The sequence below is a fragment of the Bombus huntii genome, unplaced genomic scaffold (assembly GCF_024542735.1).
Source record: "Bombus huntii isolate Logan2020A unplaced genomic scaffold, iyBomHunt1.1 ctg00000060.1, whole genome shotgun sequence".
NCBI classification, from domain to species: Eukaryota; Metazoa; Arthropoda; class Insecta; order Hymenoptera; family Apidae; genus Bombus; species Bombus huntii.
Window position 1 is genome coordinate 481601 of NW_026099321.1, and position 17966 is coordinate 499566.

The following is a 17966-nucleotide window of genomic DNA, read 5'->3' on the forward strand; positions in this document are numbered from 1 at the left end:
ACCTGGAATAATCAAATCCTAACTAATCGAAAATAAAATAAGGCAAGCAATTCTTAATCTTTCAAGTAATTTTTCCGAAAACACAGAAAGATAGAGAAATTAAAAAGACGCAGCACAAATTGCAGCACAATGAAAGTTTCAGAGCGATGAATACGATCGTATTAAACTAAATAATTTTCAAAAGTGAAATTACACTGAAACGTATATCGATGATATTTGTCATTTCTACGATCTGTTTCGCTTGATCGTGCTTCTTTTCTGATGTAAATTCAATTTATAATACGAACTAAGTTTCCTTTATTATTATTAGTCCTGCGTCTTTTTATTTCGTCACTTCTTTTATTTCAGAACAATGACGGGCTCCAAGATGCTGTTCGGATGTTTGGCGTTAATTGCTTTTCTGCATCCATTAGTTCACGTTTGTACTTCGAGTAGTACAGCTCAAGGTTTGTACTTCGAGTTGTCTTTTTCCATGCACTTCAAATTCCAATACGATCTGGTCACGTGGCCTTCGTACAATTTCGAAATTTTACCTGTTTGGTAATCGTCAATGAAAAAAGAAGTTATGCGTGACCTCAACACATTGAAACAATTTTTATGATTTTTTATTTGCCGGTTGGTCAGCAAGTTAATGGAAAAATTTCACTTAACTATTCGCGTTAATTTCTTCGGTTTAACTTTTGGGAAATGCTTCGTTAGCTTCGGGAATATTCCAACGATTCGTTTTACGTACAAAATAAGCATGATAAATATTACATCACGGTAATGTAATATCGGAATATATTAAAGGTGTAATTTTGTTCGATTAATTATAATTTATTAATAATGGATTGAAAATACAGATATTAGTTAGACAGAGAAACGATGTTTGATTAACAGGAAAACTAAATGCAACGCTCGTATTTACAACAAATAACTTGACAACTATTTGGTAACTCTCTCTCTCTCTCTCTCTCTCTCTCTCTCCCTCACTAGCAACTCTAACACTCGACAACACTCGCAACTCAATTCTAACGACTCTATGCTTCGACGTCTCGATCAACTCTGATTCTCGCAACACGCACACTTTTCGATTCGCCTTGGATAGCGAAACCGTCCTTCTTCTAACGTTGTCTATTGTTTCCCTCATAGCTATGTAAGAACTACCAACTACGTGCCTTTAGTCACGTAGGCACTCTTAAATGTAGACGAACCACAGAAACATGACGTACACGGGTTTTCTATTTTCAGCCGATCTCCAATCAAAGCTATTCTACGATATTACAATCGGCCTTTCCTGACAATCACATCTGCCCTCAGATGTGCTCATCATCGCCGCTCGCACTTACATCACTATCGTCAGCATTCCACCATTTCATGTGATCGGCTGCCGTGGAAGTTGTACGTGGCCCTTCGTGCTCCCCCTCTCGCTGCACTATGCATCGGTCATTTCGCAGGACTTTTATCACCCGATACGGTCCAAGAAACTTCGGATGCAGCTTTAGCCCGGGACCCCTCTGCATCCTCTCGATTGCCACTAGATCTCCCGTCCTGTATGCTGTCGCCTTCTTGCGTCTCCTGTTATACGCCCGCTTGTTTCGGATTTGGATCTCCTCAATCCGTCTCTTTGCGTCCGCACGCAGCTGATCTCGTTCCTCTTGGAACACCGCGGCCTGGTCGTCTTCGATGCTACTGCTCCTCTTTCGCTCTTCCTCTATCTTCCTCTCCGTTGTTTGTTTACCCATTTCACTCTTGTCAGGGTCTTTGATCGTCGTGGCAGCATCGTGACATTTTCGTAGGCTCGGTTCGTACATGGAAGACGTTAACAACTTACCATCTACCGAGACTATGATCTCTTCTTTTTCGAAGGTCTTCACGTTCATCGTGTCCTCGACAATCCCATCGTCGTCCTCGTCATCCACATCCTCTGTATATCGAATCTTCGTATCGATATTATTGGAGGGATTCCGCACGTGCGACTTCCCTTGTCTTTTCGTTCGCCTTGCATTCACTCTCTTCGAGTCTATCCGAAAACTTGAAACAACCCTCACACCCGCAACGCTATCCTTCTCAGTAAATTCGCAAATATCATCAACAACATCCTGTTGCTGTTGTTTAGCCAGATTCTTCCTCCTCGTGATGTTCGCTAAGTCCTCCTGCTGGCCGCAAGAATCCGACGAGGACACCATCTCGTAGTCCACTTTACCAATCACCACGTGTCTTGCCACTATTCTCCGTTCCTCCGACACTTGCTGCACAGCTGCCCGATACTTCTTCAAAACTTCTGCTAACTCTTCTTTATTTTCTTCCAATTGCGACAGTAACTCAGTTCGTTCGCGACTAGCTACATTAACACGATCTTCTGCTTCGGAACGTTGCCGCAGTACTTCCTGCAACGAAGCCTGCGTCTCATTCAGTTCTTGCTCCAGTGCCTGTTTCGCTTTAACTGCAACTGCTCTAGCGCATTCTGCATCTTCTAACTGGTTCTTCAGCTGTCGTAAAGCTGCTTTACCCGTCGAGTCACCTTTCGATCTCTCCAGCATCGTTTGAGCGTCTCTTAGCAATGCTTTGGTTCTCTTCAAATCTCTTTTTAGCCTATGTTGCATGTCCTTAACGTGCGACAAATCTATCTCACTCGCCTGTGTCTCTACATCTATCTTGAGGACTTCCGGACACTCATCGGGATTTTCGTCCTTTATTCTACTAATAAAAGATTCTCCCCCTTTTATACTTATTTCAACAGTGTCCAAAAAGTCTGCGCCAATAATAAGCGAATGTTGCATCACTGTGTCTGGAACTACGTGTATGGTTATACAGTACGACTCATTGTCTATAATAATGTTCGTCGAAAATTTCCCGAGCGTAAAATTCCTTCCGGAACCGACACCGCGAAATCCAACGATTTCCCGACTTAATCTGGGCGCTCCGATTTTCACATGCTGATCTGCTCGCATTAGAGTCAGCTCACTACCGGTGTCTATCAACGCGCTCAATTCGAAATTTTCCATCTTAACATCCTTACCACGCCTTGTTTGTAACGACCGAAACACGCTGTAAACTTTTTTTGAGGGCTCACCCAAATTGTCGCAACTTGATGCGATGTGTCCGTACTCCCTACATTTGAAGCATTTAGGTCCTCTCGACTTGCTCGGACACTCCGCACACACGTGCTCCGCATCACCGCAATTGTAGCATCGCGCCTTCCTCGCATCTCCAGATCGACCGGGTTCCTTGTTCCTCTCGGTTTCGGACAGCTTCGCCACCGGCTTTACCCTGCTACTCTTCGGCTCCTCAAATTTCGTCCTCATCTCCATATCTCTTCTTATCGCTTCGTAGCGCCTGAAACGCTCTTTTAATTGCTCGATATTCCTGGCTCCGTATAGCACAGTCTTGTTCGCGACCTCGTCGGGAATGCCTTGAATAATGTAGTCTATCAAGGATTGCGTATCAATCCTTCCTTGTTTTGCAATCCCGCACATGTGATACATATATTGTTGCAGACTCTCATCTGCTTTCTTCTTTCTATGGGATAACTCGCCATGTATCTGTTGGTCTCTTACTACATTTTCAAACTCATTCCTCAACGCCTTTTTTAGCTTTGCCCAGAACTTCGCGCATCGCTCTTGTCGTACGAAGGCCTGAGCGGAGCCTGCGAGTAATTTCTTAGCATAGGCCACCATGTGGGCGTCTGACCAACCCCACACTTCTGCCATTTCCTCGAAGTCTTCCACCCATTGATTTACACTCAGCAGATCATCCCCGCTGAATTTCTCTAATGAGTCTTCCACGTCTTTAAGACTCAACATCGAACCGACGCATACCTTCTGCTGATACTCATCGCGGTCCTGATACACCGCTCGCGTGCCTCTCCTGTATTCTCGCGCGCCTTGTTTATCGTCCTCGCCTTCACTTTCGTCGGAGCTCTCTTCTTCCGACGATACATCGTCTCCTTCTAGGGCCGCCTGTAGCCGCGCGCGTAGTTCGGATTTTCTTCCCGTTACCTTCAACCCCAAGCTAACGAGACGCGCTCTCAGCTCTTTCGTCCTCAGCTTCTCGAGGTCTTCCTCTCCCTCTTGACTGCGTTCGGCTCTCTGCTTGCTTCTTAGATTTCGCTGGTTTGTTGGTTCTTCGCCACGCTTCGAATCCTTAGGAGTAGATCGACCAGGTTTGCACGCTCTGTTCAACTTGGCAACCAGCACTGATCTCGCACCGGATATAGGCAGATTCATCTGTGCGAGCTTACTCCTCAGCTCCTCCAGCGTCAAATCCTCTTCATCCGACAATCGTTCGTCTTCAACGTTTGCCATTTTATTCTATTCTTTTCTACTCCCGCAGAAATAGCTCCGTTAAATCGTATCGTTTCTCTGTCTTATTCAATCCCGGACGAGCCCCCACTTGTAATATCGGAATATATTAATAATGGATTGAAAATACAGATATTAGTTAGACAGGGAAACGATGTTTGATTAACAGGAAAACTAAATGCAACGCTCGTATTTACAACAAATAACTTGACAACTATTTGGTAACTCTCTCTCTCTCTCTCTCTCTCACTAGCAACTCTAACACTCGACAACACTCGCAACTCAATTCTAACGATTCTATGCTTCGACGTCTCGATCAACTCTGATTCTCGCAACACGCACACTTTTCGATTCGCCTTGGATAGCGAAACCGTCCTTCTTCTAACGCGTTTTTAAAACGCGATGGCGCTATCACTTTCTAAAAGCGTCGTCTTTACATTTCCGATGGCCACGGGCACACCCGACTGCCAGATATACAATGTATTATAAGAGTATCATTACCATACTTTTCATGAAAAGAGCAATTTTTCTTGATAACTATACTCTGTAATATAGATTGAAGTCGCTGATTTGATTCCTCTGATATCGTTGTCTTATGAGAGTCTCGCCTGGTCTTGATTGGTTCTGTTGACTCTTATCGTTGTGAAAAATCGATTCGTTGTGTACCTTTTTTGTATAGAGAATTATTTTGTGGTAGAATATAATGTTGTTATATTTGTGGTCTTTACTTTACTAATTTTGTCACTGAGCCGCTCTTTGGTTCGTTGAGCGATTCATATTCCGCATATATTCCGTACTTGCTTCGCTTGGTACTTTTATAATTTTCGCAGTTACAATAAAAAATTTAATTCTTAACAGATTAAAGATTTAACCTCTTGCTTTATAGTGTACAATAATTTTTTTTTTTTTTTTTGTATAGGTTATGTGATCCATAGTTTGAGTAAGTAGTACATATATATATATATATATATATATTATTTAAGATTAATATTTTATCAGTTTCTGTTCGTAACAACATCGAAGTAGTCAATAAGTTTGAAGAGTATAATTAAGGAAGTTATGAAGCAAGAGGTTAAGAACAAATTCTGAAAGAGGTTATGTACAACTCAGTAGTACTGCTTTACATTACTTTGCGAATTACTTTTCAAGCATAAAAATAGTTTAACAGCCACTTATAGTTACTTCCTTACCATTACATTCATTAAATTCGTTTGATTTTGTAAACAAAATAACCACTCTGACCAGTCTCTTATTTAAAATAGAATTATTTTGTCATATATCCAACAGTTTACTTTCTCTTCGTAAATATTATTAATAATTTTATCAATTTCGTATACTTCCATCCTTCGTATAAGTGACAATGAATCAGAAGAGTTTCATAGCAATATTGAACAACATACAGTCAACTACAACACCATTAGATACATCCACCATACAGTCAACTACAACACCATTAGATAACAGCAATACAATAGATTATAATTTTCTACGTGTCATTGATTCATCATCATCATTTTCCATTTTTTTAGCATATGTAAAAACGTATCTGACGTAATCTTACCTCGCTCTTTGAGTACAAAAATCCATTCAAATGAAACAAAGGGAAAAGAAATAAGAAAACAAACACTCACATACGAATCTTCATTACATAACTGTATGTACTCCTCGAGGTATAATTACTCAGACACGTTACAGCGTACCTTCTTCGTTCCCTGATGGCTGATGTTGATCGTTGACGTTTATAATGAAAGAATTTCGTCAACGGCGCCATTTGGATCCTTGTTGAAAAATTAAAATAGCCGCAACAGCACCATTAAGCTCATCACCCAGAGTAGCTCTTGTTGTTGAGTCGTGGAGGAATTATTATCATCAACGACATAAACTATAGACAGTTCCGGTCTTCAGGTGGTCCAGGCACTCGAACTCGCAACATCGCTCTCCAACACGGAATTTCTTGCATGTCTGTAGTAAAAAGAAATCGATCAATTGTACAGATCAATCGTCACTCGACTGCTCGAGAATTCAGATCATCCAGAGAATAGAATAGAGACGTGGAAAAATGTAGTGCGATCATCGCAGTGGGAGGAAATAGGGGGATAGGGACCAAATGAATGAACGAGATGTTAAGGACAACTGACGATAAGTTCTTCTTTTGTCGAGAATTGCATGTTTGTGAATGGTTTGTGGGTGGTTAGGTGGAGAGAATTGAAGAGTTTGGAGGTGACTGGAGGAGTGTTTTGGGCAAGGTAGATTGCAGAATGGTTGCGGTAGCATTGTGTTAATTATGGGTTTGTACATGTAATCTTTGTATGTATCACTACATACAACCTAACGTATATTTTTAATAATACATCAGAGTTTTAGTTATTTCATAGCTATGAATTTTATACTCTATAATCTTGACGTTTTATTTCACAGAAGCGTTTGAATATCCATAAAAATTAAATGAACCAATGTATTCATTATCTTATAGAGAAGATATATTATTTTTAATTATGTTCCAATTATTTATCATGATCCTGATTTCCTTATTCTGAAAATTTGAAAGGAAGTTTTGTAGTTTGATACTTTCAGCGACAAAGGGTCAATATTGCTTTAGTATATTTCGTCACATATACATGTATATCTATATGTCGGAGATGAAAGGACACCGGAACCTTTGGATAGCCCCGCAACATTGCAATCTAAAGTCTACTATAACTGTAACTAAACTATTGTAGTTATTCAATCCGATTGTAATTGTTCGAGATTAGTGACGGTGAGCTTTGGCTCGAGGTGACAGTCTGTCGCCCAACGTAGCCGCGGTCAAGGGATGAACGCTTTGCCTAACAACAGGTATCGAGTAATTCTATAGCTCTCCTTAAAAGAAATATTCGTGGCGACACGCGACAATAAACATTCCAACGGTTTCTGTCCCGTGGCTCGCCACACGCAGACCCTATTCTTCGAGTAAGATGATTGCCAGATGTCGATGCGTCTCCGCAGTACATGTTCGGCTAGCCCGAGGGCCCGTTATAAATCTTAAGGTTTAGTTAACTAAAGTCCTTCAAACAGACAAACAGTCTTTGTCCCAACTACGGGAAGATAGGGGAAACATATTTTTCAACGAGCGGCGTCTCCCACTAGCAACTTTCCCTCGAGGGCGGCTAGCATCTTTTTCTAACCACCGATATGGAAATTGACCAATTAGCAGCAACGCCAATTTCCCTTACTTTCTGAACGAAGGCTTTTCTCGACGAATCCGATGATCTCGTGTCCTTAGACACACCCCATTATAGTTTTCCTCTGTGGCATCATCGGGACGGGAAAGGCATTCTCGCTCGTGATCTCACTGATAAAAGGAGTAACTCTTTACGATCAGTGAATATTACGCGTCCGACTTAGATTTTGTGAGTACGTTCATCTATCATCCCGTCGACCGCGGATTCGTTATTGAACCTAGGATCATTGTCATTAGTTTCTCGAGTACCTAACTACCGCGGTTACTTGTCCGGTTCTATAATAATCGTATTTACACTAGTCAATGTCTTCTCTATTGCATAACGACAACGTGTAACCCAAACGAAGATTCGTTTCACGCCCCTAACCCTAATTCTAATGTTCGTTCCGACATATATATATATATATATATATATATATATATATATATATATATATATATATATATATATATAGTATATAAAACAAAATACATCTAAAAAATAATAATAATAAGGAACCTCTGATGGAAATGCCTCCGCAAACATTGTCCGAACGACGATCACCGAAGCCTAGGGAAACAACAAAAAAGGAAAAAACATTAAAATCGCAAAAACAACCATAATATGCGAATATCCAAATTTACGAAAAATAACTCGAAGAAGGAGGTCCTTGTTGTGGGAGAGCAGCGGAATTGCGCGTGTTGCCCGAGCAAACATCGAGGTGATAATTATGCTGCAGCCGCCGGCCCTTGCACGCGCCGAAGAAACACGGGTAATTCCCACGGTACAAAACATAGAAGTTTCTCGCGGAAAAGACTAGATCAGCATGGAATGCTTCAAGCCTCCTAGACGCTAGCTCAGCAGAAGCACAGGACCGATAAAAACTAAGTCGAAATACGGAATTTACATTTTGTCACGTACGATTCCAAGAAACCCAAACTGCAACATCCCGATTCCCACGGAAGCGTACCCCCAGTGGACCACCACCCCGTGGGGGATGGCATTATAAATAAGCGAAGCAACATAGAGCAGCGCTCATTATTATTCTGGTGAACATTCTTATTACGCTCATTATATTTTGTGTTCATTGTTATTACGGATCATTCGTATTACGTTTATTATCCTTGCGTTCATTATTATAGTGATCATTGTTATTACCGTTCATTATTCTTGTGCTCATTATATTTTGTGTTCATTGTTACTACGTTCGTTATTGCGCTCATCATTGCGTTTAGAAATTTTGTATAGTATTTTGCGTTTCGGGGTCTTTAGTTTTTCGGTCAAGAAAAGAGAACCGCGACTAAGTAAAAGAAAGATTTTATCTTTGAAGTCCTCATTTCATCGCTTAGACAGAAACGCGCATTGTAATTGCGGTATTAATCCAGTTAGTAAATTGTTCAGTCTGTATCGAAATAGATAAATAAAGTAAAAGTTGATAGTAAACTATATTCGAGTTCAAGTAATAAACCCAACAAAAACTTCGACGACCACCGGAGCAGCTGAGGTAATGGCACCAGACAGCACCTACTCCTCAAGGTAAGAAAATTAATTTTGAAAATTTCCTTCTTCTCTGATAATCTCGTTGCCCTCGAGAATCGAATTAGAACTTCCTATCATCGATCTCGTTTTATTTTCGTGAACGGTTTTGAAGATAGAATCATTGTTTAAACTTTAAACAAAGGAGTTGTCCGCTGTGTCGGCTTGTGCGAACGGTATTTTCAGCTACTGAAACACCCACTGATCTTCGCATTCCTCCTTCCATTGTTGGCAAAATATTGTCCGTCTTTGGGCAAGGCTTGCGAAATCACACAAGTCCCGCACAGAGAGGACCATTAAATACATCGTCGGGGTCAATCGAAAATTAAGAGCAATACCGGCATTGCTATTAACCGATATTCTTGCCATCATTGCATGCGATTGTAAGAGAGAAATAGCAGAACAATTTCCCTTCGAAAATTTAACCAAAGGATCGTTCGCTGTGTTGGCTTGTGCAAACGGTGTTTTCGATTATCGAAAACACCCATCGATCTTCGCATTCCTCCTCCCACTGTTGGTAAAATATTACCCGTCTTTGGGCAAGGCTTGCGAAATCACACGAGTCCCACACAGAGAGGATCGTTAGAATCATCCTCGATTATTAAACTCAAAAGGCAAGAAAATCATGGTAACAGAATCCATCGTAGTAAATGAATTGAGTTTCGGTTCTAACGGCAAACTACTACAGCGAAATTAAAAGAGAAGAAGAAGTCAAACGTAAAAATAAATTTATATAAAACAACGAAAAATCTCACATTCCTATCCAATCCAGCAACGCTAAAATATATATATCCGGCTAATAAAATATATATAAAGGTAATAATCTAAGCAATTCTACATTCAAATAAAAATCCGTTTAACGAGGACAAATATTTATTGTTCCCAGCTTTAATCCTCTCCCGTGCCAATATCCCTGCACATAGCAGGTTAGCCGAAAAGTGGAAATCGTTTACCAGTTGCATTAAGCGTCAGTTAACGCTACCCATTAAACGAAAAAAGATAATAAAAAATAAAATATTTTGAAATAGTCCTTAGACTATTTCTGGTGGCAGCAACTACCGTATTAATTAGAAATCTAAATCAGTATTACATACACAATAATATCAATTCAATTTATTTCCCTTAAGATTAAATTCAAACTCAAACGAAAAAAAAAAATTTTTCAGTAAAATTTAAACTTAAGATTTGATCGATTTAAACAAACAAATTGATACGTAACATTAGAGATTTAAATTTTTGGTGGCAGCGGTGGGATCCGCTTCACGGAGGATTAAAGTTGGTTTAAACGGTTCGATTCGCTCCACAAAAAATTAAAGTTGTTACGATTATCGATAAAATATATACCTAAGAAATAATGTCGACTAAATTAGAATCGTTGGACAAAGACATGATCTTGATGTTGTCGGAAAAACTTAAAGCAAAAAAAGAAATCAAGACACCCGTATCATCGCCGATAATTTCCCAAGCGACAATACCGATAGAAGTTAATCCCCAACCAATTAAGTTAAAAGATGCAATAGAGACAGTACCAGTGTTCGACGGACATCGACCCTCGGTATTTCGATTTTTAAGAGCATGCGAGCGCGCACGAAACATGGTTCCTAGGCATCAAGAATTTCAGTTAGTAAAATTATTAACGAATAAGCTTCGCGGACACGCATTTCTCGCCATAGAAGACACAGAAGTAATAAGTTTAAACGATTTCGGGAATAAATTAAAAGATATGTTCGGTCCGGGAAAAACGGTTAACGAATATAAAGGGGAATTAGCTACAATATTTCAACGACCAGGAGAAGATATTTTGGACTACATAGGACGCGTCAAAGATCTCAGACTGGCGATAACGAACGGGGAAAGGTACGAGTACGGCACCGTATTTCAAGATAGGATAGATCGAGACACGAGGGAAGCTTTCGTTAAGGGGCTTCCAAACGAGGTGTATTTACGAGTAAAGATAGCAGGATACCAATCCTTGGACGTTCCGCCGTCGCGGAAACATCTAAACAACCCGGGAATAGAAGAAAATGTTAGAAAAGAAGCAAGAGCAATAATTTGGGAAGAAAAATGCATAAATAAATACCTCGATAGAGATCTAAATCAAAAGAGAGATGCTGATCATTTCAACCAATCAACTTTTCAATGCAAACACCATTCCGTTGCTGTGATAAGGGATAATGTCACGTTAAATAATAAGAGGACGCACGGTGCCATAGACAGGATCATGAGTGAGAAATTTCCTGAGTTACCAAACAAGATAAATAATATTAGTGCCAAAGAACTTTCAGACGAAGCAGAAACTAGGAAATTGAACGACGAGACGACAGGCAATGCTTATCCACTGCATAATATCACAGAGATATTGGACCCGCTGGGAAGTGCGAATTGCCTCTCCACGTTCGACTTGGCAAAGATACAAAAGCAAGACTCCACGAATTTCGTGAATGTCTCAACCATAATAGGAAAAGAGATAGCGAGTGTATCTCACTCAAAAACTTCTATAAAACCATCAGAAGGAAACTTTATCGAACTCAAAGCCAAATCATTAAATTGCAAGGAAGATCACACTATAGAAAATAAAAATATAGCTATCCCTAAATCCAAAACAGAATCTATAAGCAAAAAGGTTTGTAATAAAAATTCAAAGAATAATTCCAAATCTACCAAAAATATTCCTAAACGTTCCATACAAATAAATAATAATTTAATTATAATAAGCACTTCCAATGAAACTATTCATCCTGAAAAGGTAGAGAAAAATAAAGGTGTTGTGAATAAAGTAAATAAAGAAGGAAAAAGGGTAACTAAGGAAAAGGATTCTAAACATTTTCAAGCTGAAGAAACGCAAATTCAACGAGCCCAAAGAAATCAAAAGGGAGAAAATAGGGAATCACCAGTTGAAGATATATATAAAAACTTGAATACGCTAGCCATTGGATTATAATTGGATTAAAAATACTTTATTGGTTACTACATCTAATATTTGACGTAGGTAACATAGTAGGTAGTGCTGATCTTATGATTCCCCCAGGAAAATATAGATGGTATCACACTATACTATATACAAAATATTTTTGGGTTAATATGGCTGCGACACTTTCAAAAATTTGTATTTTGAATGCTATTAGCAAGCAATTGGATAATTGGATCGATGTGAGTAAACTTGCGTCTTGGCGCAAAATAAAAACTAAAATGAAGGAAAGGAACGAAATTCTCCCCGCACGAATTAGTTTTGGACATCTAGCCAGAGAACCTACTGGTGAAGTAATAATCGAAGAGAACATGGAACCAACATACTCAGAATATCTCGAAGATCTGTTCAATAAAATTTACACCGTACAACGAATGGCAAGAGAAAATTTGATAAAATCCAAACTAAGATCAAAGGAATATTACGATCGACGAATCAACCCTCAAGATTTTAAAATAGGAGATTCGATATATTTACTAAAAGAACCTAGTAAAGGAAAATTCTCCGATCAATATACTGGACCACACAAAGTGCTAGAAATCTTGCAGAACCAAAACGTCAAGATTGAAGTAAAAAAGGGATTCCGCGAACGGTGCACTTAAACAAGTTAAAACTAGCGCATAATCGAAATAAACAATGAATAAAGTGATTTCAGTGGGCAACGTAGTGCAGTAGTGTATGTTGTAGTGCTGTTCGTCGAATGACACAGATAGCGAAAACATAAAAGAAAAGAAAAGGAAAATTATTATATGTGCTTCAATTATTGTTTAAATATAAAACGTGTTAACTCAATGAATAATTAACTAGTAAAAGTGAAAGTTACCTTGTGAACAAGTGATCAACATACAAGAAAGTGTACGTGTAAGTATAGGTTATGGATCGTTGTTCGTGGTACATAATGTACGACAGCTACCTAAAATAAGTGAATAAATTAGTTTCAATCGTCTCAGTGCAAAATACAAGGTTACTAAATGTTATAACTATATTGTGGATAAATCAAAAGGAGGTGTGACACTGTTCGTCGAATAATACAGATAGCGAACACCTAAAAAGAAAAAAAAGAAAATTATCATGTGTACTCCAATCATTGTTTGAATATAAAACGTGTTGATTCAATAAATAATTAAAAGAGTGAAAGTGAAAGTTACCTTGTGAACAAGTAATCATCATACGAGAAGGTTTACGTGCAAAATAGGTTATGGCTCCCTGTTTACGGAACACCATGTACAACAGCCAGCTGAAAAATAAATGAACAAATTAACTTCAATTGCCTTAATGCAAAATACAACAGTACTAAATGTTATAACAATACTGTAGAAACATGGCACTGTTCGTTGAATAACACAGATAGCGGAAACTTGAAAAGAAAAGGTTTATTACGAGTGCTCCAATTACTGTTTGAACGTAAAACGTGTTAGTTCAACGAATAACTAAAACAGTGAAAGTGCAACCTACCTCGTGAACAATTAATCACTATACAAGGAAGTGTACATGCATGAATTTCGCAGGTTAATAAGAAGAAATAAAATAGCTGATAAAGTATAGAAAGCGGTTAGAAAATAATCAAGATAGATTAATTGAGAGTTAGTAATAAATATAACCGGAGTAAAAGGATATTTTGTTATGCATTAATCTACGTAGTATTGTTATGTTATTTTGTAATGCCCAATAGCGGTCGCACATACAATGCATTATACACATATTGAATTAAATAAATTAAACACCACCTTTATGACCACAGATATAAGACGATTGAAGGCAGCCGTAGTAAGTATCCAAGGCATATCAAAGAATCGGATGATGTTGTGGGAACGATCCAGGTAAGTGACGCAGCATCGAAAGAGCAGAATCTAAAGAATTACAGACAATGTTAATCTAACAAATAAATTTTAATCATTAATAAGGGAACTAATTCATATCATGCATAAAATAATAACAAATAGCAAGTACAAGCAATAATAAATTAATAGGGAAAATAAGAAAAGTCAATAAACACAGAAATAGGTTAGAAATTAATCAAGATAGACTAACTAAATATTAACAACAAGACATGACTGAACTCGGTGCAAAGGAATAAAGTTATGCTACACGAAAATAACTGGTAACACAATACACAAAACATTAACTAAATTAAACAAGACTTACATAAATGCAAGTCACGTATAATCAAAACAATGACTATTGAAATTCGGTAACAATACAATCCATGCTATCACATTAAAGTAGCACACGGTATTGACACAGACAATATCATGAAATACAAAACAATATTACAAAAACACTACTAAATAAAATTATAATGATTAACAATTAATTAGCTATTTCAACAACACGTTACTGTTGACATTAAACCAACGCCATACCAAAGAGACACGCGAGCGGCCATGTTGAAAAATTCGTCGCACAAAGAAATAATAGCCAATGCAATGTAATACAGCATCATAATAGCAATGTTAGGTACTAATAAAAAAAAAACAAACAAAAAAAGAGAGAGATAAGGAAAATATATATATAATAAATAACAACTAACATAATCATAACATATTATATATATTATATTATATACAGGGATACAGTCTTCGTACAAAGGAACAGGTCCGAACGAAACTTATAAAAAAAAAAAAAATAAAAATAAATAATATATATATACATTAACTATTTTTGTATGTGTGTGCAGAACGGATGGCGAATTCATCAACCATTCTCTGAACGACGGAGGAAGTACATGTAGGTGTTGTCCAGACGTTTCACGAGGAATCCAGAGAGCATTTTGAATCTCTGCAGAAAATCCTCCCATGCATGATCGTTACAATAATCTGACTCATCTCGAAAGAAATTTTTTTAGTCCAAGGAATAGCAATCCGCACCGTAGAACTGTAAGGCACCTGTACGCCACCCACGAAACCAAATACTTTTGCTATCCACCTGTAAACAAACAACATTTATAACTATACATATAATTCTCACTTATATCTACCAATATATATATACACGCATGTTGTAAAATAGGCGATATTTATAACACTCACTTCCATTGATAATGCAAGTGACTCATAAAAATAAGCCGTCATATTTACCATTACACGCACATATATATATATTCAAAGACAAGCTATATTTGTAATATCTATTCCTATTGATAATATATACTTATATATTCATAACAATAAAACAAATCTCATCTATACTACTTACCAATACGTATGCATATATGTATATAATTATAACCCAAGTAGCATTCATAATATTTATTTTCACTGATAACATGTACGTAAAACCTAAAATAAAACAAAGGTTTTAACAATAAGAAAAAAAAAAGAGAAAAAAATACATATAAATATAAAAATTTTCTTTTTCTATATATATATATATATATATATATATATATATATATATATATATATATATATATATATATATTAATAATAATAAAAGGTTATTCTTATTTCTAATAAACTCGAAAGTAAAATGACAAATGACAACATTATACCATGATATACCGACACAAAGACGCACCACACAGAAGAAACTAATAGAGAACGCTTTAAGATTGGCAAACTTACCGCCCGACGAATTTGCATACACCATAACCAAAACCCAGGACACATGGCTCTGATCACAGGAGAAGCGGTCCATATAGTCGAATGCATTCCGGTACAAGTAAAGGTACGACATACAACAGAATGCTACTCGGAGCTATCCGTTTGGCAAGGGAATCACACCACAGGAACTCCGCCCGGACGTGCGCCAAACGTGGCGATATTCAGCACCATCGTCGTTGGCCACGAGCGGAATATATACCCAAAAAGACCTCGACGCACTACGGGACCACGTCATGTTCCCGGCAGAAAAATCTGCAGTCTTGAACACATTGGCCAGAGGAGCGACAGGAAAAACAATCGTCCCTGGAACAGTAAACATCCTGGGAATGATGGACGAAAACACATTAACGACAATAGCGAAAAATACCGTATCAAGCTTATGGACTGATTTCATGGAATTTGGAACTGTCAGTGCAGCAATATTTGGAATACTCGTAATGTTTAAATTAATCAAGACGATAATAGATATAGCCATATACGGATACCAGTTACGTGAAACTTACGGATGTGGAATCGCCCTATTAGGAGCAATATGCGGATCAGTCACCCACCTGCTCCTATACCTCAAAGGAAGACGAAATATCGATGATCAAACATCACAACCTCAAGGGATATCGATAACACCGGTAGTCACTCAACAACCAACGACATCTACGTCCGCCTTGAGCGAACTCAGAGACACCACCAGTCAAATTTCCTTTGGAAATTTGAACTCCAAGGGCGGGGGTGTCACGTCAGGCGCTCCGCACGCGCCGTAACAAGAACAAGAAAACCATTCTATACAAAACGCGCGAATAAGGATTTGAATGCACAAACGAACACACGGCGCTACGAAACTAAAGGAAGGATTAACAAAACGAGGGCGACTAATAGATCCAACCAATAAACAAAACACATATACACACAACTCTAAATAAACCTACCAATAACCGACTTGCAATTTGAAAACTTGTGGTTCAATATAATATAAATCCAACCAGTATAAAATAAAATAAATAGAACCAGTTAATGGATTGAACGAGTTACGAACCAAACAAATAAACCAGGAAATAAGAATAACTACAAAAGGGGAAATAATTGAAACGCCAGGAATACATGTATATATAAATATATTTTAATCAATCAACTTGGAGAGTTACATATAAGTATAAACATATATGCCAGACATGTAATAAACTAGTAAATATTAGAGACAGTACTTCCAATACTATGCAACAAATACAATATTATCAATTTATGAAATATAAGTATATATGAAGTCAAAAACTAATAGTCTAACGAATACATAAAACATACAATATTGTATTATTAAAGAAATAAAAGTTACATTGTCAGAAACATATATATATGTGTGCGCATTCTACATTATTAAATCAAATTAGTAATCTAAGATACATACTTAAAACTAGCCTACATTCCGGTAAAGTGTTATAAAATAAGAACTACATTACGAAACATGCATGTCTCTACATAAATATATAAATAATCTATATTCTAAACTAAACCACTACTAATAATCTACAAAAGAAATAGAACACACAACGCAACACTTGGGACGAATATAGGTACTAATGTTTAATCTGATTTTCTGTAATTTTGACAGTTTTGTAATCTTTTATTTTTATATTTTCTATATCTTTGTGCTCTTGTATTTTTTATATAATTCTATATTCAAGTAACAGTATAAAAAGGATACGAAAAGTATGGAATGGCAATGCATGTAACGGTACGTGAATGTTACGCGTGCGCAAGATAACCAGGAGAGGTTGTATAGGAATCAAGAGGTCGTTGGACAAAGAGAACGTTTTTTAGCATTATGTTATGTTTAAGACATTCATATATTCTGCAGATATTAGTTCCTATCAGTATACCCACGTCGTTATTAACAAGATGTTTATGTATTTCCATTATCTTTGTTCTAAAATTCACTGTTATTTTGGGAATTTGTTAAAAAATCTCTTAATCCTTTTAGGAGATGTATCACTCTAAACTGAGATCTAAACTCAGATCACAGGTTTTTTTTTATTTTATAGATTAGATTCACAATTTGTCCAGTTTGGACATTTGGTAGAATTTTTTAGCTGTTAGATTATTATGTGGGTAGCTACCCCCAGTGGGATACCATCTTCGTGTTTGTTTGGTTGTGTCCTTTGTGAGGTCTGCTAGGTATTTCCCTTTCAGCCTTCTATCCATGTTTGAGGTGTTGATCGTTTCCGCAGCTAGCCAGTTTGGCTGTGTTCCTATTCTTTCTTTGTATTTTTCTGCGTGTCTGCTAATTTTCTCTTTGACCATTGGTATTCCCAGGTCCTTCCGTATGCCTTCGTTTCTAACGTACCATGGGGCGTTTACTATTGTTCTAAGAATTTTAGCTTGTACT

The 17966-nt window shown here is 37.5% G+C and overlaps 2 protein-coding genes across 21 annotated transcripts in view; both read right to left on the minus strand.

The window, feature by feature from the left end:
• The window catches only part of LOC126875924 (venom serine protease Bi-VSP-like), a 59760-nt gene that overhangs the window by 25952 nt on the left and 15842 nt on the right, over positions 1 to 17966 (minus strand). The gene's annotated exons all lie outside the window — the stretch shown is intronic.
• Positions 353 to 17966, minus strand: part of LOC126875915 (myosin-2 heavy chain-like) — a 49452-nt gene continuing 31838 nt past the window's right edge. For 2 of the 20 annotated variants that reach the window (XM_050638811.1, XM_050638810.1), the window contains exons 2-7: positions 14638 to 14912; positions 13715 to 13837; positions 13136 to 13224; positions 12811 to 13032; positions 5845 to 6245; positions 353 to 5725 (exon numbers count right to left, since the gene is read on the minus strand). In XM_050638811.1, coding sequence (XP_050494768.1) covers positions 1296 to 4286 — 2991 coding nt within the window. In that variant the 5' untranslated portion in view covers positions 4287 to 5725; positions 5845 to 6245; positions 12811 to 13032; ... (1 more) ...; positions 13715 to 13837; positions 14638 to 14912 and the 3' untranslated portion in view covers positions 353 to 1295. The other 18 variants (XM_050638800.1, XM_050638805.1, XM_050638803.1 and 15 more) reach the window with 18 other exon arrangements.